Raw genomic sequence first — 22,254 nt, 5'->3', positions numbered from 1 at the left:
ACCTGTGCCTTCACAAATGACTTTATTGTTTTCCATACTCTTTGATAACTGTTGATGATGTTTATATTCTAGTGCCTTGGTAGGAGGGATATAAATTGATGTTAAATGAAAATTCTTTCAAAGTTACTAAAGGGGGGAAATGTGAAGTATGAATGTATTTTATGCTTATTATTATTATGTCTTTTGGTTTATATAGTGTAGTCACTGGAATAGAATTTTGCACGACCTAGTGGTAACTCCCGTCACGACCTCTTTTAGTTAGGGGGGGTGTTATCTATCACGACACCCCCATTTCTTTGTGTACTTTCCCGCCTTAAGTTTGTCTCTGTCACATGATCCTGTGCTAATAAAACCAGTTTGTTTTAGGGAGTTGCCAGGAATTCCAAACGGTCATTCAGGAAGATTGACCATCTTTCTGCTCTGGCTATTCTGGCATCCTCCTTCACATGAAGTGGCTTAAAATCTCATCACGACTGGCTGTGTGTTTCCTCTGCTCCGATATTATTGAATGTATATGGTTTTAAACCTGACACTAAGTGTGGTCCCTCTCATCCACACGCTTGAGGCTAAGGGATCCAGACTCAGTTGGGGCAGCCTGATTATCGCCACATTGGCCTTTGCTGGCGATCTTGTAATGGTGAGCTCTACGTGGGAGGCGATGGGGAGGAGTACGGATACTGGAGCAGTTCTGTCAACTTACGGGGATGAGGGTTTATCCCCTTAAGTGCTACAGGTTCCTCACGCGTTACAGAGTTGTAAACGGCTGTGAACCTTGGAAGATCAACGGGCGTGCTGTCCGTATGATTGGTGCGGGGGAAACTAAGCGGTACCTCGAGTGCAGGTGGGCCCAGGGCAAGTTGCTGTCCCAGAATTGATCCAAACGGTGGAATCCTGGTTGATAGTTATCTCCAATGCTCCTCTCAGACCCTCAACGCATGAGGGCTTTGAACACATTCACCCTCCCTAGGATTGTTTATCGGGCAGATCTAGGCAGGGTACTCGTGACCACGCTGGCTCAGATCGATAATATGAAACGGCAGGAGGTAAAAGTGGCCCCATCTACCACTATCCACGTGCGATTGTCAGGCCTCTAACTAGACTGGTGGCTGGGTGTGCCAGTCAACCAATCACAAGCCCAGCCCCTAACGAGCGGAGTGGCACCAGGTGGAGGCCATCGCCAATCAACCAGGATATAAGGCCGCCAGAAACTTGACCATGTGCCGGATCGTCTTGTCAGCTTGCTGAAAAGTACTTTCTCGTATACCCTATTGTTCATGTTTAGATCAACGACCTTTTTTGCGCCCAGGAATTCGACCACACCAAGCCCATTGACCCAAGAACGGAAAGGACCACGCCAAGCCTATTGACCCAAGAACGGAAAGGACCACGCCAAGCTCATTGACCCAAGAACGCAAAGGACCACACCAAGCCCATTGACCCAAGAACGGAAAGGACCACGGACCAAGTATACAAACCAGGACTACGGACAGGACAACGGATCAAGGATACAAGTTCCAAGACTACGCCACCGAAACAGAAAACGCCATTGTTGCAGACCAAGCAAATACCAAATAAAGGTTCTCTGAAAGGTACGACTTATATTTCCTCGCCTGCTTTGGGGTTCTAACCCAGATGATAACAACAAGACTACGCCACCGAAACAGAAAACGCCATTGTTGCAGACCAAGCAAATACCAAATAAAGGTTCTCTGAAAGGTACGACTTATATTTCCTCGCCTGCTTTGGGGTTCTAACCCAGATGATAACAACAAGACTACGCCACCGAAACAGAAAACGCCATTGTTGCAGACCAAGCAAATACCAAATAAAGGTTCTCTGAAAGGTACGACTTATATTTCCTCGCCTGCTTTGGGGTTCTAACCCAGATGATAACAGCGATGGGCTATTTTATCCATGAACTTGAGATGGTGGGCTCTCCATCACACACCTGACAAAAGCCATACCCATCATGCAGGTGTGGCGCGGCTATAAAATCGTCAAATCCAATGACAAATGGACGAAAATGCTGACTGTAAAAAACATCTGTTATTCTGACTGGAAGGATAAGTGGGAGCGGGCCGGCGGCGGTCAAGACACCCTGCCTGTCATAGATAATAACGGGAGAGTGTGAAGCAGTGCTGGGGGTGCAACAGTTTTCCCAAACTGGAGGAGGAGCGGGGGGAAAGCAGGCATGGTGCTCTCTGTAGGTCCAAGGTGTCAGATCAGCGCAGTTCAGATTTGACAGAGTGAACTATGCTTGGCTCACCGACCCAGAGGCAGCAAGGCTTCAGGAAGGCTACTATTTAGGAGGCCCAGCACCAAAGGCTGGTGACTACTCGACCCAGGAGTTTCTGGCACGGGAACGGACAAGACAGGGGCAACCTGCAGGCTATGCCAGGCAAAGTTTGAAAAGTTTTTGCACATCCTCGTTCAATGTCCGTTCGTGCTTCAAAGCAGAATTTTGAGGCACAACAAGGTGTGTGATCTCTTAGTCACGGAGGGCAAGAGACATGGCTGGACGGCAACCAGGTAGTTCCGCGCCACCAATCCTGAGGGAATCCTTAGGGTCCCCCCGACCTGGTATGTGTGAAAGGTCTTGCAGTATTCGTTATTGATGCGACTATCCGCGAGACGGGCAACAGAGTTCTCGAGCGGGCGGCAAAAGAGAAGGTTTCCTACTAGCAACCAGTGGCTGCCCAGATTGCGCACACACTCGGCGGAAATTTTGCAATGGCTTTCCTGTTGGGGCAAGAGGTAAAGGGCTGAAGCAGAATCTCAAGGTTTGAGTATTTCAGTTTACTTCTGTTGCTGCAAAATGTTGAGTATTTTTGTCAATGTTGTGACATTTGTTCTCAACCTGTGAAGCCATGTAATGTTATTTATGCTGCACAGGACACATTTTCAGGGACTATGGTGGTTTAATAATGAGAAATTGAACAAATATATGCTCATTAGAGCAACTAGAATTGCATTGGCCGTTGAAAACATTTCATTTAACTATCAAGTATTTTGTACAATCTATCTAAGAGTTAGTGACATTTGGGCACTGAGCTCCTTTTTTTGTGAATTGGCAGGGATGCGGGTTCAACCCCACAAATGTCACGGGTTCTCCTTTAAAGCCATTTTCTAGACGGACTATGGCAGAAATACGACAGGACAGGCTCGACTTTCATCATTAGCTTTGATGGCGATAGAAAAGATAGAAAGGAGGATGGATAGTGTACAGTTAAGCATTTTTGGTGAGTAAAATGGCTATATTTCTAAATAATATTTTAATTGTATGAATTTATTGTTGATAATTTTTAATGTGTCGCAGCTGAAGATGCAGTAGTTTTTATAGCCATAAAATAATTTGAGAGGTTGGATTTAAGGCGTCGCCTGCATCCCGAAATACCATTTTCGGTATTAGGCAGCTCCAACTATACTATTATTAGTCGTATCAACTTGTCAAAACAGGGTTGCTTTTTCTAAAGAAACATATGCAGAATGGAGTTCAGTGTTTTGGACCAGCCCACCATAATATTTTCTGTTTCACAAGTGGCCCCCGAGAAAATATAATTGCCCACCCTTGCTCTATGGCAATGTTTCTTGCTTCCACCGCCTTACTTTTTTCCCTCTAATCTCATGCGCTCCCAGTTTTTGTCCTTGCAATATTTGATGCAAACATCTAATCTACCTTCGTTTAAAAAAAAAAAAAAAAAAGGGGTTCGCCTGAGACGTTTTTGTCGAATATCGTTAACGCAAAAACAAGTTCCCCTTCACCTATGGTCAAAATATATCCCATTACAACCTTAATCTTGTCCGTGGACATTTTTTTTCTCTCAGAATATGATTTTAATCTCCTCTTATTGCGGCTAAAGTAGTTTTGCGTGGATAGACCTTATGTCGCTAACGCCAAACCAAACAATTCGTCTTCTTGTAGCGTCAAATTTATTATTTTTTCAACTTTAATCTTATCGTTTCCCTATTTTGTTCTCTCAGGATATTTTAATCTCCTAATATTACAGCAAAAGTAGATACAGACCGTACATCACTCAAACCAAATAACTTCATAATAACGAGGACGTGAATTTCCTAAAATGAGGCAGAAAGTACTTTGGGGTGGATGCGAATGTTGACTTACTTTTGCACGCTCAAGATTTCTGCAAGGAGTGCTTGGAAATCCTGGTGGAGGAGGGAACCTTCACCACTCTGACAGAGCAGGAGCCATTGAACTGCTACATCTGCCAGCCGGGTCAGTGCAAGGTAAGGCACTGTCTCTGGCCCAATTAGTGCCCCAGGATCCAAAACTTCTTTGCCAACAGCAGCGCAATGAACGTTGGGAGTACCCTGCAAAAAAAAAGAGGCTCACCACAAACCGTTTTGTTCCAAGAAACCGCAACTAACTGAGCATTTTTTCCTGCTCATATGTTCAAGTGAATACAGCAATTGTTTGAAAGTCCCGTCGTGAAAGGATTGGGGTTGCCTGCTGTGCTAATGCTAACGCAGTCAAACAGACCCAGGATGCAGAAATTGCCGGATACATAAGGTGAATATGTAAATATTTGAGCACCAATTAATACCAATACACTTCATTACTTCAAAGGACAAGCAAGCTCCAGCTACTTTTTAAAAAAAAGTTCGGCTAGCAGCAGGCGTATCATGTGTCATATTTTTGTGTGCGTTCAAGTTACCTTAACAATGAGCTCAATAACCTGCAGCATCTTGTGTATGGTGTTATGAATGACCAGTTATAAAAATTAACTTCAGTTTGAGCAACATTAATTGGGAGGACAGACTTGATTATTTGCACACAGTAGCAGTAAATGACAATGTGAAGTGTGGGGAGACCAAGAGATGTTTTGATTTACAACTTTGCTCGTCCCGATATTGCTTCAACCACCTGACATTCAGAAAAGAGCCGTTTTGTGCACACACAGACTTCATTTGACAACAGTTGAAGTCTTGAAAACCAAAGAGCTTCCGGTTTACTTGACATAAATATAAGCACAAACATGACTTCTAACTCATATTACGATTTGAATCTTGTCATAGTATAATCTATGATTACATATTTCAATTTTTGGGAAGCAATGCAATAAAGCCTCACCTCTTTGAAGTCAGTCACCGATCGTCTGGAGCAGTTCATGGAGTTATAAGGAAAGAACTGAATGTCTTTCAGAGTGTCAATTGTTTTGTTTTTTTCCCCATCTATTCATTCTGCGAAAAGAGAGCTTTTAAGCGTGATTTGGATCATGATTCCATCTATTTTTCTAGCGAATACGAGTATTAACAATAGAATCTTCAATAATGTCATGTCTGTTTGTTTGTCAATTATCTCACAAAATCCTCCAGAACAAGAACAAACAATGGCTAACATCAGAAATTGTACCCACAACCGAAATGCGATGTGACTAACATCATAAATAAATAAAGTATGTGTATATTCTGTTTATATTAGTATTGCAAATTCCACACTTGTCTTGAAACACCATTTCCTCACTACTACACCCTCGCGGTCCAAATAGGTACTGAAACACACACGCCACTATTCAAATTAACTCCAATATTGACATACTAGAAAAAACGAGAGTCAGGCTCTGATAGTTTTGAAATATAAACAATGTATTGAGAACTGACTTGGGATTCAATGTCTCTGTATTTTCCGTATTTAAAAAATCCCCCAGGACGGAAAAAGAGCGCGTGTCGTTGTGAGTACGAAAATGAATTAACGCCAATGGCACTGTCGTGAAAATAAAGTAAACTGATTCCAGTGATAGATTTACTCGACTTCTACGGGAGCCGTCCTCAGTTTTGCATGCTCTAGCTTGCGTTAGCTTCCGTGCTAGCGTAAAGTTCATGCTAACAGCTAGCGTATCACAAAATACATGGGTGGCCAATTCCAGTCCTCGAGAGCCCGTATCCGGATACTTTTCGTATCTTCCCCTATCAACATACCTGATAAGAATAATCTAGATCGCTATCAAGCTTCTGGACAGCTTGCTGATGAGTTCATCATTTGATTCAGGTGTGGTAAAAGAAGGGAGATATGGAAAATATGGCGTAGTTTATTCCCGCAAGCTACCTGGTATTGATAGAGCTGGGCTTCAAGGGTGAGCCCCGGAGATCTGCCAGGATTCCATCGCCGTGGGCATGGTCAAGCACACCGGCGAAATCGAGCACACGTCCACGGTGTGAGCACCATGGCCAGAAAACACGTGCGTGGCCGTTGTCAGCTCGCTCGTTAGCCGGGGCGGGGCGGAGCTTCCACTTTTAAGGCGTTCAAGTACATCCCGTAATTGTGGGAGAATCCAAAAAAATGATTATTAAGCAAAATTAGATTATTTAGATGTTGTGCTCTTCTTACTTACAGGAGGGCAACTTTTGGCTGGTCTTAGCAATCAATGTCTTAATACTTGAGTATTTTATGAATTAATTAAGTAAATTGAGTATTAGAACAAGGCAGGGTCCTCGGTTCAAATGCAGGTCAAGTCCACCTTTGTGGATTTCCTCCGGGTACTCTGGTTTCCTCCCACATTCCAAAAACATGCATGGTAGGGCTGATTAGACACTTTAACTTGCCCCTAGCTATAAATGTGAGGGTGGATGGTTGTCAGTCAGCTGGGATAGACCTCATGGTTAGTTGCTCAAAATCACAAACTATCAAAGGATTGACTACAACTTGATGCCAGATGTCCAAAATATTTTTTTCATCCTCTTAACAATTCAATTAGTTTGAAGAAATTGCCTCAGTTTTCCTATTCCTCTTCCACCCCATTGACTGCAGTCTGATATTCCTCAGACTCATCAAAAGGAATTTTTGGTAGCAAAGCATCATTCCTTTTCAACCACTGCACTGTCTTCTAAAGACCTCCATTTTTACTGAAAAATGTACACGAACAAAAAAAACATTGATTTGTTCTCCTCGTCGTATGAATCCAAAAATAAGATAAATGTAAAAAAAAAAAGTGGGTATCATAGTTGAAGTGATCTCAAGTGTGCCTGCTGCAATCCTTCAGCCCATTTAAGACCCAGCCAATATCTTTCCTTTTGAGTAGTGGACTGCCCTGCTTATTTTAGCACTCAAGTAGGTAAATGAGGGACTTTAAATAAAATATACACAAAATTAGAAATATAAAAATCCAAAAGGTAAATTTTAAATCTTTTTTATTCAGTGAGGCTTCAAACTCCAGCCCTCATCATGTTGTTAGGTGGAACAGCCAGTCCCAAGTGAACGCCCAGAGTGAGGCCAAACTTATCAGTAGACTGCTTCTGCTGGACCTCGGGCTTCAGCCGGAAGTCCTTCTCCCCATCAAAGTAGTCCATGGGCGTTAAGGTCAGGGGAGCCTCCTCCAGTAGACCTTCAAGGCGGGTGCGCCAGGCTTGGAGAAGGGTGGTACCTGGAAAATTTGGGGTGCCAGGACTTAGAAGCCACAGTAGTTCAGGATGCCATTTTGTTGAAAAGTCAGTCACTTTATGTTCATATAATACACTCCAGTCTGGTTTCCTCCCACATTTCAAAAACATTTATGGTAGGCTGATTGGACACTCTAAATTGCCACTAAGTATAGGTGTGAGAGTGCATAGTTGTCCGCCTCTGGTCCGGAGTCAGCTGGGATAGGCTCCAGCACCCTCCACGAGCCTAATGAGGTTAAAGCGGTCCAGAAAATGAGATGAGACTATATGTTGTACCTTGCTGATGTTAAAAGATAAACTGTGTCGAAAATACTACTACTTTACCTCGGAAAAAATAATAAAACCGTTCTTTATTCATTTTAGGAGTGAATGGAGTTGTCATAAAGGTGATTTGTAATCTGGCACCAGCCCCAGCCTCTTTTATAATGTGGTGTGCCTTTATTAATGGAAAAAGTTTTAAAATGTCATTCATTAAAGGCGCGTCTTATAATGCGGTGCGCCTTATAGTGCGGTGCACCTTATAGTGTGGAAGATACAGTACTATAGTCAGATAAACCTTGATATGTACCTTATTGCCCTCCTCCCTGGTCTTTTCTGTGGGAATGTTCCCAGCTAAGAGGTGGCAATTGTTCACAGTGAGGCACACAGCAAGAAACCTCCCTCGACGAACCTCATACTGGTCAAACATATCAACCGCTAGTGTGGCCTCCTCCCTAGAGCACAGTAAGCATAATGAATAACCTCAAACAGATCGCAGATATGAGAGTTGAAACCTGATATTAAGCCTCATATTCGGGGTACTTTTTGGTGTACGTGACGTAGGCATATCGCCGCTTCTCTCCGCTAAACTCCACCGTCAGCCTCAGCTCGAAGATGGTTCCAGCTGTTTTGAAGAGGGGGACGAGCTCAATTTCATACATGTCTCTGGGAATGTTTCCCACAAACACCTGACACTCCTGAAAGCGAGGTGCTGGACCTTTCAATTCAAGAGGTTCACAATTCAGTCATGAGTAACGACATGTATGCGCAAGGAATTTACAGCAGGATTGTCATTTACGCTCACCGGGTGGCGGTACGCCATACTTTCTCTGTCCACTCTGCCGCAGAATGTCATATCCCGTCTTGTCCATGAGTGCCAGTTGTTTGGACAGCGACTTGTTGAACTTTCTTGCACCCTTCACCATGATGTCACAAAGACCGCAGAACAAGATACAAAAGCACAAAGGACAAAGCAATTACTCTTATATAACTAAATCATTTCTATTCGGTTTTCAATTTTTAAAACATTATTTTATCAGAGATTAGAACAGTGTGATTTGAAGATGTCTTATATTGTACTGGTTCAGACTTTGGCAAACTCCGGCCCGCGGGCCACATCCGACCCGCCAGAGTCTAGCCCAGTGGTTTTCAAAGTGGGCGGTACCGCCCCCCGGGGGGCGGTGTGAACTTTCAGGGGGGCGCTGACGAATAAACAGGCGAATGGGGGGCGTTGAAATAGTGAAGGGGGCGATGGAGCAATTACAGTAAAATGTGACGTTGGTGTTTGTAGAAAGACCGGAAAAATTGATTGTCTGTAATAAAAAGTCGACAAAAAAACAAGCTTTATTGAAACAAGAAACGTTGTCTGCTCGAGCGCTCACGAGCAGCGCGCATATACCGTATATCACTAATTGTCGCGAGTTTATCGTCGATGCAGGCGACTGGGGAAACCACCACCATCCAGTCAGCCGCAGAGGAGCACACAATAGCGCGCCGGCAACGCTTAACCACAGACGTATGCGCACAGCGACCGGCTTAATGCATCAGCTATCAATTTTTATGATTCGAGGTGAACTGCGCATTGGTCTATTAAAAGAAACGAAATTAGCGAATAATATCTGAGGCGCCTGTCTTCTATTTATTTAAGCTTCGTTCGTTGGAAAGGGGTAAAGAGGGGGGCGTTGGCATTTTGGCCCGGCGGTGAAGGGGGCGGTGGCCAAAAAAGTTTGAAAATCACTGGTCTAGCCGCTAGAGCTAGACTCTAGCCGCTAGAGCTAGACTCTAGCCGCTAGAGCTAGACTCTAGCCGCTAGAGCTAGAGTCTAGCGGGTCGGATGTGGTCTAGCGGCTAGACCAGTGGTTTTCAAAGTGGGCGGTACCGCCCCTCGGGGGGTGGTGTAAACTTTCAGGGGGGCGCTGACGAATAAACAGGCGAATGGGGGGCGTTGAAATAGTGAAGGGGGCGATGGAGCAATTACAGTAAAATGTGACGTTGGTGTTTGTAGAAAGACCGGAAAAATTGATTGTCTGTAATAAAAAGTCGACAAAAAACAAGCTTTATTGAAACAAGAAACGTTGTCTGCTCGAGCGCTCACGAGCAGCGCGTATATACCGTATATCACTAATTGTCGCGAGTTTATCGTCGATGCAGGCGACTGGGGAAACCACCACCATCCAGTCAGCCGCAGAGGAGCACACAATAGCGCGCCGGCAACGCTTAACCACAGACGTATGCGCACAGCGACCGGCTTAATGCATCAGCTATCAATTTTTATGATTCGAGGTGAACTGCGCATTGGTCTATTAAAAGAAACGAAATTAGCGAATAATATCTGAGGCGTTCGTTGGAAAGGGGTAAAGAGGGGGGCGTTGGCATTTTGGCCCGGCGGTGAAGGGGGCGGTGGCCAAAAAAGTTTGAAAATCACTGGGCTAGACCTTTTAACATTTAGTTTTTTTGGAGATGGCGCCGTCACGTGGAAGCCAGTGGCAGTAGCTCTGTCCACTCTTATTTGTTTTGTTGTGTTTTAAAGCCACTCTATCTTTTTTAAATTACATTTGAATATTTCTTAATACATTCCTTTTTACTTTTCTTTGTACTTTATACTTTTTACTTTAATGATGAGTGATGAGCATGTTAATACTTCAATCCTTTTTTTCTCTTTATGTTTCATATGTACTGTTAACGGATGCACTTTTTTGCGCTGACCCGGTCGATCTGTCAAATTTTTAAAGTCAATGTGGCCCTTTTTTAAGTCATTGTCCTGACAAACTAAGAACAAATGTATTACATTATTAGCAGTTTCATGCAAATGTTTAATGACTGCATTCATGTTCTGCAGAACACTCAATGTCAGTAGCACTGTGCATTCCCAACCGAAGAAACAACAGGAAGTTTGCCGGGAGGGAGGTGGGGCTCCATTGTCAAGTGGGTTACTCCAAAAAAGGGGCGGCTGCTAATTGACTCTGTATGAGAGCAGCAGTGCATGGTGGGATTCTTTTCAAATCATACTTTAAAGCTAAAATAAAGACCGGACAGTTGATGTTATGACTCATTTATTACATTACTAGTTCTCGGTAGAATTACCTTGTACATGGTGTGTATTTATGACTATGTTATTACAAACGAGCACGTGAATGAAGACAGCGAGCACACCAAACAAGAGGGTGCTTAATCTGTGAGTAACGCATACTTACCTGGCAGGGGAGACACCATGATCAGGCAGGTGGTTCACTCAAGGTGAGGCTCAGCCATTGCATCCCCGGCTGAAACTAAATGTAAATCTGAACTACAGTCTTCAAATCGTTTTTGTAATTTCTATCCACCAAAAATTGTTGTCTGTCAATTCTTGTTTATTTAGTTACTTTGCCTGCGAGGTGTGTGTTCAATTGAGGTTGGTCGGAATGGATATTATTTGAATGAAAAATGAATTGTGAATTGATACATTTTGTGACGTACTAATGGAAAGTTGTCGTTGTTCATCACAACACCAGGTGTAATACGTTAAGAAGGAGTTGTTGATTTGTTGTCATTTTTTTTTCAAATGTTGCTCAAATAAATCAATGGCTTTTCACTGCAAAAAGAGTGTTTGCCAATCAGAGAACCTTGAGGGATTGGTAATAGGTTAAGGTTATTGCTACTTTCCTATGGACCATTGTGAGTCACATGACCTCGAGGCATTTGTTCCAGTTAAATACAGAGAAGAAACATGTTTTTTTCCCCCTGTTATCAAACAGAGTGGTTGTATGTGTGTTGTATAAAGTGTGTCATGTGATCTATGTGACAATTACTGTAGGTTGTAATGGCTGGAAAGAAGTGGTCCTTGCTGACATTGACTGAGTTATTGCTTCTTGGCCTTTTGCCGAGATCAAGTATATGATCTGTTCTTATCAGTTTAATATCTGATATGTCTACCATCTGAGGACCATATATTAAATTGAATTTTGGAACTGGGAGATGGAGTTGTAGCATGCTCTCTCCACTCTTTGCATCAACCTGGTATTGCAGTACTTCCAGTAATGGTGTGCCCCCTAACACTGTTAATTAGTTTTGATTATCGTTCTTGTAAAACACAATAATAAACATTTGCTGGATCTGGCCTGCAATAATTTCTGGGAGTGGGGGACTGCCTTTACGCTTTCCCCTGACCTTCTGTTAAGAAACAATCAAGTTAATATTATTTCTAGGCTCCTACTCTCACGTTTTATACCTCATGTGGTATATGTATACCACCCTGGCAATTAGAGGCATTCTCTGCTGTCCTTGTGCAGGTTGAAGATAAAATCAATTCGGCATAAAAACGATGAGACACACACACACACACACACACACACACACACTCACACACACACACACTCCACATACAAAGATCGGAAACCACTGGAGATGAAACCTAGACCAGTCTGTATTGTCTAAAATGTTTTGTCTCTGTTTTGTTTTAATTTGTGATATTGTTGAATGTTCTGTTCTGCTATGTTTTGTCATCTTGTTAAATATGTGTCACTTCTTCGGTTTACTTGAAAGTAGCAAGGAATTTGCAATTTGAAGATGCCAGCCAGGTGTTGATTGCAGCAAACAATAATAGCATCTTTTAAAGTTTTTTTCTGTTCAGACATCTGTTCAGACATAAGCTTTATTATCATTATCATCAAATCATCAAAAGCCTCTGTTGTCATCATACACAGCTGCCTATCACGAAATTGGTTTCACTTTCTTGATATGTGTCAGTTAAAACACATATTGAAAGAGGAGCAAGTATTCCATAGGCAATAATACGGAATTAGGAAATAAGACCTCTCGTAAAAATCCAAACCTTGAAGAGGGCTTGTGAGGTGATTCATTTTATTCCAGCTCAATTTCTTCACCAAAAGACTGCTTTTTGTAGTCAACTGTAAAAATAACTCAATCATCAATAAATAAAACGTCATAATAACGTAATCAACAAAGTTGTCAACAACAAACAAAAAGGCAAATAAATAAGAACAATGAATATGTCAAAAATCAATATATAAGTCCTAATTAATAACGTAATCAACATATAAGTTGTCAACAACAAGCAAATACACAAATAAATAATAACAATGAACAACTCAATAATCAATAAATAAGTCATAATTAATAACCTAATCAACACAAGTTGTCAACCACATTAATGAGTGGGGAAGTGAACTAATAACAACACACTGTGTGGCTGAGCTCGGAAGAGTGACTGCATAATTTCAACCTCGGTCACAGTCTGCAGAAGTTCCCCATCTTGTGGAAGAGTTCCTATGTGTGCTTCCAGTTTTTGTACAACTTTACAACGTCTTTTTGAGTCGGTATCCGTTTTAGCTACCCCAACCAAGATTGCGCCGTTCAATCGGCAGCCCGTGGCAGTATGTCTTAAAGATTTGATTTGGTGATTCTTAAAGATTCCATTTACTTTGATTGACTTTGTACTTTGTGCTTTTGCCCTGCTGTTCTGTCAAGTATAATCAATAAGAAATAAATCATTAGTCAACATAATAAATAAATCGTAGTCGACATAGATAAGTAGTCAACAGGAATAAGTGGTCAGATAATTTATTTTTTAAATGTATTATTTGTTTATCCATCACTGAAAGACATACAAAGCACAAAATTTACTCTGACTGTGTCAATGTATCTGTCAGGAGTGGCTTGGTTGCCCCTCCTGGCATGATGTCATGATTGTTATCAGCCGTGGCTAATTAGGTGATTCGGTTTTTGTTAGGTTCAGTAAAAATTACCCTCGTTCGTAATTATCAATAACTGCAGGCAGACATCTTATTCAATTATTGACATTTAATTAAATAGAATGGATCACGGATAAAACCTCAGAGGGGAGATTCAGCAAGCCAGAGTTTCTCCTACAACTTCCGAACGTCTCCTCGAATAGACATTTTCGTACGACTCTTATTGCCATGAATCAAAACAATTTACAGAGTTGTTGATCATTTCATCACGTATGAGTAAAAACAACATCTGGAACTACAATAACAATCAAAGTATTTTACCAATAACAAGGCAGAAGACTAGACCAAACAACATTTGGATTAGAAGAATTATGCCTTCCCTTGACCTAAGAATCATATAACAATTACATAAAGAAAAACCCAAAGTGCGTCACGAGGTATAGTCGCTATGTTGTAAATAACAGAAACAACATTCTTGTTATTGGCCGAATAGCCCTGGCCTCGTTAGAAAAGGGACCACCGAATCTCAAAGACTCAGATTGGGTGAATTGTTTGTATAAACATCCTGGAACAGGCAGTCCAGGTTAAAGATGACTTGGCGGTTATTGGTGACCTCGCAACACAGAATAATAAGGGAATGATTTAACAAGGAAATGACTTAATACAACTATGTTTATAATAGTAATACCGAATAAACCCAACAGTTTTCCTGGCTAAGCATAATGGTTTTTGTTGAAGGTTGTCGGATCGTCTGGTTTGTTCCCCTTGAGTTTCCACGTTGGTCATGCCGTTCTCTTGACGCCACGCCACGCTGCATGTTTCATTTCTGTATTAGTAAGTTTTCAAGCCAAGTTGTTTATGTTAAGTTTTTTCCCATTAATTAAACCAAGCAACAAATGCAACGCAAGTGCCTCCCCTATTCGATCAGCGTCTCCGCACCTTCCCCCCCGATCGCGTCGCGCTGCGCGACGCGATGGTAACAGATCGATCCGACCACCATTCAACAAAACTCATGGAGGGCGGGTGGGAGACTTAGCATTGTCCGGGGGTCATCCACACCCACCCATGAACAGACGAAGGAGAGGTCGATCCGGCGGGCGTCCATGCCAGCCAGAAACGAGACGAGGCTGTGGTTGACCCGGCGGGCGTCCGCGGCGGTCAAAAACGAGACGAGGCAATGGCAGGTCTGGCGGGCGTCCGCGCCGGCCAGAAACGAGACGAGGCCGTGGTCGGTCCGGCGGGCGTCCCAGCTGGTCCTTTAAGTCTTGGCCCAGCCTCCTGCCTTTAGGAGAGACCAGAACTTTAGTACGATCGGGCACCTCACCCTGGTTGCTCGGGGGGTGGCCAACTTCATCGTCCCGGGAAGCCGGAGCATTGCCTCTTTCGGCGTCGCCGGCCCCTTCCTCCAGGGGCACCGGCGAATTGCCACTCTCGTCGTCGCCGGCCCCTGCCTCCAGGGGCGCCGGAGCATTGTCGCCACTTCTGGGCGGGCAGGCGCTGGACGGGCAGGCGCTGGGCAGAGCGGTGCCGGGCAGAGCGGTGCCGGGCAGAGCGGTGCCGGGCAGAGCGGCGCCGGGCAGAGCGGCGCCGGGCAGAGCGGCGCCGGGCAGAGCGGCGCCGGGCAGAGCGGCGCCGGGCAGAGCGGCGCCGGGCAGAGCGGCGCCGGGCAGAGCGGCGCCGGGCAGAGCGGCGCCGGGCAGAGCGGCGCCGGGCAGAGCGGCGCCGGGCAGAGCGGCGCCGGGCAGAGCGGCGCTAGAAAGGCCGTCCGTCACCGGAAGCCTGGTCCGTGGCTTCGGATGCGGAGACGCCGATCGAAAAGGGGAGGCAGTTGCGTTGCATTTTTTGCTTGGTTTAATTAACGGGAAAAAAACTAAACATAAACAACTTGGCTTGAAAACTTACTAATACAGAAATTAAATATGCAGCGTGGCGTGGCGTCAAGAGAACGGCATGACCAACGTGGAAACTCAAGGGGAACAAACCGGTCGATCCGACAACCATTCAACAAAACTGATAATGCTTAAATAGCCAGGAAAACATAATCACCTAATTGCCACGGCTGATAACAATCAACCAAGCCACTCCTGACAGTATCTCTTTAAACACAAAATAGTATTTATGTGCTACTCTACAGACTATCATTTGCTACTGACGTTGCCCGTGGGATGTTCTACCTTCACCAACACAAGATGTTTCATGGTCGACTTCACTCCAGAAACTGTTATTGATGACCGCTGGGTTTGCAAGTTCTCAGGTCAAAAACAGCAATGAGCAAAATACAAAGTCAAGTTTAATAATCCATTCCATTTCCCCCTTGTATAGATTATGGCCTGACTTTGTACAGAAAAAGGAGGAGTTTGACGAGGCCAGCAATGCGTTCACTTGTGGCGACATAAACCGTGTCTACTGTGCTCCGGAGGTCCTTCTTGGAACCAGCCCACCCGGTGTGGATTTAAAATCTACAAAGTTGAAGGTAATTGGAGGGCAGCCAGGTGGGTGAGTGGTGTCCTCACATTTCTGAGATGGAGGGATTGATCCCAGGTCCGATCTTCCTGTGTGGAGTTCTCTCTGGGCTTACATGGGTTATCGCTGGGTATTCCGGGTTCCTCCCATATCCTCCCATATCTGCAAAACACGCACGGTAAATGAGGTGAACACTAAATCCCCCTAGGTATGTTGTCCATCTTTTGCCCTGCGATAGGGTGGCCACCAATTCAAGGTGTACTCTGCCTGGTGCCTATACATAGTTAGCTGGGACAGGCTCTAGCACCCCCTACGACACTTGGGAGGATACGAGGTATTGAAAAAGAATGAATGAAAAATTCAGGCAGTAGCCACTTAAAGAGCATGTGAAGTATAGTCAGATTTGTTCCTGTATACAATCAATGGTTCCTAAAAACGTGGGAAAACGGACCTATCTTTGTCCTTTCAGTTACCCCATGATCTTGGTGGAGATAGCTACTCGGACAAGGCAGAGGGAGTGAGGATGGATGTCACATGGCGCCCTCCTCTGCCTGAGCTCAAACCAGGATAAAAACGACGTCGACTGCCCAAGGTATAACCATATCGTAATGCATACACATTTTTTGTCTGCTTTTCGAGTGAAACCAAATTCATATATAGTCAACTGTTTGCTGCAGTCTGTAGCAAGATGACCACTTACTGTTCTGTACGTATTGCATGGTGTAAATCATAACAGCTTATCAAGTGTTGGTCTCACAAGCTCACCACGAGGCCCGCATTTGAGCAGATCAAGAAGATGCTGGATAAGATGAACCCACATGAAGTCAGCCCCGTAGACATGATGATGAATCTGGCAAGCATCCTTTTAAAATGTAGCTCGTAGCTACAAAAATGCATGAACGTGGACCTATGACCAAAAAAAGGTTCATTCGTTGCAGATGGAGAAGTACAGCAAACATCCGGAAAGCATCGTACCACAGGACCTTCTTCAAGAAAACCAAAAGACTGATCTCTTGTTATACAGTAAGTGTTGCTGTTGTTGTTGTTGTTGTTTTTGCACTACAAGCGCCTGAGGATTGCCCTCAGATAGCGCTAGAGCTGCCACTGGAACGCGGATTATTTCATCCGGGGGGTAGTCGGAGGTGAGGGGCAGTCAAATGTCTCCGGCTGGATGAAAAACGTAGGGTGCCACGGTCCTTGTTGGCAGCTCTGAGTGGTATTTGTTGGAATTCGCAGGCCGCAGCGAGCGGCCTCTCAGGAGACACCACGTGAAGGTTTCCAACTTTGTCTCCCAAGTGTTGCTGTTGATTAAAGATGCAAGCCATTCTGCAAGAAACACAGATCACAACATGTCAGTGAATTCAATTCAATGGGTGGAGACCGAACATTTGCTTGTGCTGCATTCCATTGGTGTGTGTACAAAATACAACTTCCTCACGCTAATCCCCAAAAGTTCTATATCCGTCATCTATTTCATCTACAGGTATGTTACCAAACCCAGTTGCCGATGATCTTCGCCAAGGTCCAACTGCGAAAGCCCGGACCTTTTTCAACGCCACCGTCTACTTCAGGTTTGTTGGCAAGGGTCAATGGACTGGAATACTAGAAGCATGTTAGTTAATCCGTGTACGTTTGCCTTATCATGGTAGTGATATTTTGGGCTGAAGATTCGTGCAGGCATCCACACATCTCCCTCTTCACAAGCATTTTATGCCAAATGTAAATCTACTTGGTGAAGAGTGTAGTGATTTGTGTCATCAGGGTATGCTGTGGCTGGTGTGGTTGGAACAAAAATGCCTCGTTACTGCTTATTTGGAGATACTGTCAACACGGCATCACGGATGGAATCAACGAGTGAAGGTAATTAAGGTTGAGGGAAATGAGCGTTTACTTTTGATTGGAACTGCAGTATATTTTAACCATGCAATATATATATATATATATATATATATATATATATATATATATATATATATATATATATATATATATATATATATATATATATATATATATATATATATATATATATATATATATATATATATATATATATATATATATATATATATATATATATATATATATATATATATATATATATATATATATATATATATATATATAATTACACTTCTGAATGTAAAGAGCAACTATACATAACTTAGCACAAACTATTGTTACTCTATCTTTACGAATTCATCCGATCTTCTGTTTGATAAATAACTGTTTTATTTAAATGATTTTAATGTGTGTGTGGGTGTGTGTGTCGGTGTGGGTGTGTGTGTGTTCATCATTGACTTTACAAAAAGCCTAATTGTCATCATATCCAGCTGCGTATGACGAAATTGGTAAAACACAAAGCGAGAATCATACTACTAGACCAACAAGCCACAGGCGTGGGCAACATTACCCTTTGGTCCTCAAATGGTCACTAATGTGCCAGATTCAATGTCAGAATTCCAAAAATGGAGAGCTCATCTGAAAGCTGGATTAGTCTGTTTAGTAAGGTTCCTCTTAAACCCAAAGTGAGAATCATACCACTAAACCAACAAGCCACCTCTCAGACTCAAAGCGAGAACCATACCACCAGACCAACGAGCCACAATTGCAGGTCTGGTGACCCTCTGATTCCCAGTGGTTAACAACGTGCCAGATTCCCAGCAAAGTCACAGTTTCAAGATTGCAGGGCTTGTCCGGGAGTCGAACCCGGGACCTCTCGCACCCTAAGCGAGAATCATACCACTAGACCAACGAGCCACAGGCACAGGATATTTCGACCCTTTGATTCTCAATGGTTACCAATGTGCCAGATTCCCGTCAAAGACACAGTTCCAAGATTGCAGGGCTCGTTCGAGAATCAGACCCGAGACCTCTCGTAGCCTAAGCGAGAATCATACCACTAGACCAACGAGCCACAGGTACTGAATATTTGACCCTTCAATTCTCAATGGTTACCTATGTGCCAGATTCTCGTCAAAATTACTGTTCCAACATTGCAGGGCTCGTCCGGGAGTCAAACCAGGGACCTCTTGCACCCAAAGCGAGAATCATACCACTAGACCAACGAGCCACAGGTACAGGATGTTTTGACCCTTCAATTCTCAATGGTTACCTATGTGCCAGATTCCCGTCCAAAATTACTGTTCCAAGTTTGCAGGGCTCGTCCGGGAGTTGGACCCGGGACCTCTCGCACCTAAAGCGAGAATCATACCACTAGACTAACGAGCCACAGGCAGGGATATTTTGACCCTTTGATTCTCAATGGTTACCTATGTGCCAGATTTCCGTCAAGTCACAGTTCCAAGATTGCAGGGCTCGCCTGGAAGTCGGACCTGGGACCTCTCGCAGTTTAAGCGAGAAGCATACCACTAGACCAACGAGCCACAGGCAAATGATACTTTGACCCTTTGATTCTCAATGGTTACCAAGTGCCAGATACCCATCAAGTTCACTGTTCCGAGTTGGCAGGGCTCATCCGGGAGTCGAACCCCGGACCTCTTGCACCCAAATCAAGAATCATACCTCCTCAGGTACATGTTAGTTGACCATTTGATTCCCAATTGTTACCAATGTGCCAGATTCCCATCAAAGTCACAGTTCCAAGATTGCAGCACTCGTCCGGGAGTTGAACCCGGGACCTCTCGCACCCTAAGTGAGAATCATACCACTAGACCAACAAGCCACAGGTAAATGATACTTTGACCCTTTGATTCTCAATGGTTACCAATGTGCCAGATTCCCATCAAAGTCACAGTTCCATGATTGCAGGACTCGTCTGAGAGTCGGACCAGGGATCTCTCGCGCCCCATGTGAGAATCATACCACTAGACCAACGAGCCACAGGTACATGTTAGTTGACCCTTTGATTCTCAATGGTTACCAATGTGCCAGATTCCCGTCAAAATTACTGTTCCAAGTTTGTAGGGCTCGTCAGGGAGTCTAACCCGGGACCTGTTGCACCCAAGGCGAGAATCATACCACTAGACCTAGGCCACAGGTACCTGACTCGGGGAAACACGGGGAATTGAGGAATTGGGTAGCGCAGACACATGGCTAGGCAAATAAGGCAGATGATCCAACAAATGACATGTGGGGTTTAAATAGACTGACATCGGTTGACAAGAGAATTAGGAGCACCTGGGAAAAAGATGAGAGAGCAGGCAGGTAATACACCAGGGTCGGATAAACAACAGCTGAACACAATGGGCAATCACTCAGACATGTCACCAGAGGGTAAAAAAAGCATACAATCAAGCAGCCCTAACATTTCTTCTGCCGGGTTGGCTCTATTTGCCCCGCCTCCACCCTGACTTTCAGCTGCAGCTAAAATGGAATCTGTCTAGGGTGGTTTGCTTTTTTCCTCACAATAGAATAACGCACGACCACTTGCCAATGAGAAGTATGTACTCCTCTCGTTGTAGCGAGCAAGCTCCGCCATTCTGCACTGACTAACGGGGGGGAAAAAACACACAAAAAATCCAACGCTCCGCCCAGTGCTCGTATAGACATTACACGAGGGAGTTGCGACGGGAAAGACAGTGCCCATGTTATTCTCCAGAGCAGCCACACCTGGCTTTATGCTAGTATATCAAAATTTGTCTTGTATCTCAAGATAAATATTTGCTCTAAATTTTACTCGTACCTCAAAACTGCTCAAATGTCAGGGCACTCGTATGTCGAGGTATTACTGTACAACAAGGGGGTCAGACTCTAGTTAGTTTGTGGGCCGCTTTAACATCAACTTGATTTCATGTGGGCCGGACCATTTTAGATGTAATATTTAGATTTTTTTTATAAATGGATTAAAAGCCCTGAAAATTCAGTTTTTTAGAGATCTAAATCAATGTTTATTTTATCTTTACATTTAGTTTTAGATTTAACAAAAGGATTTTTGAACTAAAAACAGTCTAAAATGATTGAAAAATTACTATTATTGATTTAAAAGGGGGAAAATCAGGAAATGTAATATACATCTACGCTCTTCATTTTAATTTGATTCTGAAAGTCGGCACTTGCTTTACTTTCCCGGGCCACACAAAATGATGCGGCGGACCAGATTTGGCCCCCGGGCCGACACTTTGACACTCATGCTGTACATGAAAAAAAAACAAAGCACACATGCACACACAACAAAAAATGAAGAACACTATCCTGAGTTTTCTGATTTTATGTCACAAGATGACAGTACAGTTGTAAAAAATGTAATGACTATTGTGTTATGGCAGACAGCAGGCACAGCGTCATGATGCAATTGATGGCAAGTGACTTGGCAAAGACTAGACGAAGGACGACAACTGTGATGGAGAAAAGGTTCACCTTCTTGTCTGCCAAAGACACGCACATTTAGTTCTTCACAAAATACGCCCTCTTCCATGTTCAATACCAACCTGATGACACCAACACATCCTGGCACGACCATTGTCTCTTGTCACCTGGCATAGTAAAACAGCAAATCTTAGAAGGTTGTGACGGGATTAACTTTACTAATGTAAAATCTCCTCACCTTCCTCACACAAGTCATTAGCTGCAGCGGGTAGCAGTGACACCTGGTTGTATAGGAAGCCTTGCGATATTTGCACGGCATTCGTCTCCTTGAACGTGGGTCCTTTGGCCGTCTTGGCCGCTGCGTTGTGGCGGCTGAAGCCGTTGGCGAGACAAGCTGTCTGGTTGCCTGCCTCAAGTTTGAAGAAAGCAGGCTCAAACTCCCGCCCTAAAACAACCCAAACCACGTTTGGTTATGAGGCAACACAGTGACACTCTGGAACATTTCAGCATTGTCTCATACTGTACAGATATTTATCTTTGTAATTTATGAAGAAGGTGTACAGTAGTACCTCTACTTCCAAAATAAATTGCTTCCAGAATTGGTTTCATAACTTTTTTGTAAGTAGAGATACATTTTACGTGTAAAAGCTTTAAGTAGGAGTTTGGAGTTGGAGATGTCTAACTTTTTAGGACATATTGCATTTTGTAACTTGAATTTTTTTTGTAATCTTGAGGCAAATTTTTCCCATTTAGGTGTTTCGTAACCTGAATGTTTGTATGTGGAAATGATTATAAGTAGGGCTACCCCTGTACTTTTATTCCAATGTGAAGGTATTCTTATTAATGCATTCTGAGGTTCTGTACAACAAGAATTGGAAAACTCAAAAGCATTGTTATAATTCAATGAAAAATAGATATTCTTGTGTCAGGCCCCGAGGTAGGCGTGTGGGAGGAGTTATATGCCACTATTTATAGGCCCAGATTAGGTCAGCGGCCTATTTAAACTAGTCCATTCATTCATTCATTCATTCATTCATTCATTCATTCATTCATTCATTCATTCATTCATTCATTCATTCATTCATTCATTCATTCATTCATTCATTCATTCATTCATTCATTCATTCGTTCGTTCACTCGTTCATTTGCTCACACACTCACTTGCTCACTCACTCAAGGG

General features: G+C 43.5%; 2 protein-coding genes, 3 long non-coding RNA genes and 3 other non-coding genes across 12 annotated transcripts in view; 4 read left to right on the top strand and 4 right to left on the bottom strand.

Moving 5' to 3' along the window:
• Positions 1–6,253, bottom strand: part of LOC144181123 (uncharacterized) — a 28,307-nt gene extending 22,054 nt beyond the window's left edge. The window contains exons 1-2 of one of the 2 annotated variants that reach the window (XR_013324614.1): positions 6,065–6,253; positions 4,124–4,329 (exon numbers count right to left, since the gene is read on the bottom strand). This is a non-coding gene — a long non-coding RNA (uncharacterized LOC144181123). Of the gene's footprint in view, positions 1–4,123; positions 4,330–5,937; positions 6,034–6,064 lie in introns of those variants that run through there. The other variant, XR_013324615.1, reaches the window with a different exon arrangement.
• An 876-nt stretch (positions 6,254–7,129) lies between these two features.
• On the bottom strand, positions 7,130–8,748 carry LOC144181118 (putative RNA-binding protein 46). Of its 2 annotated transcripts, none has more exons than XM_077709428.1 (4): positions 8,459–8,748; positions 8,197–8,371; positions 7,964–8,108; positions 7,130–7,379 (listed from the first exon to the last, which is right to left on the bottom strand). In XM_077709428.1, exons 1-4 carry the CDS (start codon positions 8,577–8,579, stop codon positions 7,317–7,319), a joined length of 504 nt encoding a protein of 167 aa, XP_077565554.1. In that variant the 5' UTR covers positions 8,580–8,748; the 3' UTR covers positions 7,130–7,316. The 2 variants fall into 2 exon arrangements, with proteins under 2 accessions (XP_077565554.1, XP_077565555.1); XM_077709429.1 differs by having other exon boundaries at positions 7,130–7,433; positions 8,459–8,747.
• Positions 8,749–10,123: 1,375 nt separating this feature from the next.
• On the top strand, positions 10,124–16,392 carry LOC144181129 (uncharacterized). Its single transcript, XR_013324621.1, has 4 exons — positions 10,124–10,890; positions 15,478–15,597; positions 15,666–15,816; positions 16,276–16,392. It is a non-coding gene; the product is annotated as an uncharacterized LOC144181129 (long non-coding RNA).
• LOC144181603 (U2 spliceosomal RNA) lies at positions 11,494–11,683 on the top strand. The gene has a single exon (XR_013324713.1). It is a non-coding gene; the product is annotated as a U2 spliceosomal RNA (small nuclear RNA).
• Positions 16,393–16,533: 141 nt separating the features above from the next.
• On the top strand, positions 16,534–17,571 carry LOC144181463 (uncharacterized). 3 transcript variants are annotated; one of them, XM_077709964.1, is made up of 5 exons: positions 16,534–16,678; positions 16,745–16,829; positions 17,103–17,216; positions 17,290–17,377; positions 17,456–17,571. In XM_077709964.1, exons 2-5 carry the CDS (start codon positions 16,745–16,747, stop codon positions 17,469–17,471), a joined length of 303 nt encoding a protein of 100 aa, XP_077566090.1. In that variant the 5' UTR covers positions 16,534–16,678; the 3' UTR covers positions 17,472–17,571. The 3 variants fall into 3 exon arrangements, 2 of the variants coding, with proteins under 2 accessions (XP_077566090.1, XP_077566091.1); XR_013324679.1 differs by lacking the exon at positions 17,103–17,216; XM_077709965.1 differs by having other exon boundaries at positions 16,665–16,829.
• Positions 17,572–18,494: 923 nt separating this feature from the next.
• trnap-agg (transfer RNA proline (anticodon AGG)) lies at positions 18,495–18,566 on the bottom strand. Its single transcript has one exon. It is a non-coding gene; the product is annotated as a tRNA-Pro (tRNA).
• A 399-nt stretch (positions 18,567–18,965) lies between these two features.
• On the bottom strand, positions 18,966–19,037 carry trnal-uag (transfer RNA leucine (anticodon UAG)). Its single transcript has one exon. It is a non-coding gene; the product is annotated as a tRNA-Leu (tRNA).
• Positions 19,038–19,221: 184 nt separating this feature from the next.
• Positions 19,222–21,658, top strand: LOC144181284 (uncharacterized). Its single transcript, XR_013324638.1, has 4 exons — positions 19,222–19,495; positions 19,578–19,652; positions 19,734–19,806; positions 21,035–21,658. It is a non-coding gene; the product is annotated as an uncharacterized LOC144181284 (long non-coding RNA).
• Positions 21,659–22,254: the final 596 nt, after the last annotated feature.

Source organism: Stigmatopora nigra, chromosome 23 (assembly GCF_051989575.1).
Source record: "Stigmatopora nigra isolate UIUO_SnigA chromosome 23, RoL_Snig_1.1, whole genome shotgun sequence".
In the NCBI taxonomy this organism is placed as follows: Eukaryota; Metazoa; Chordata; class Actinopteri; order Syngnathiformes; family Syngnathidae; genus Stigmatopora; species Stigmatopora nigra.
This window is presented reverse-complemented; position numbering and strand designations above follow the sequence as displayed.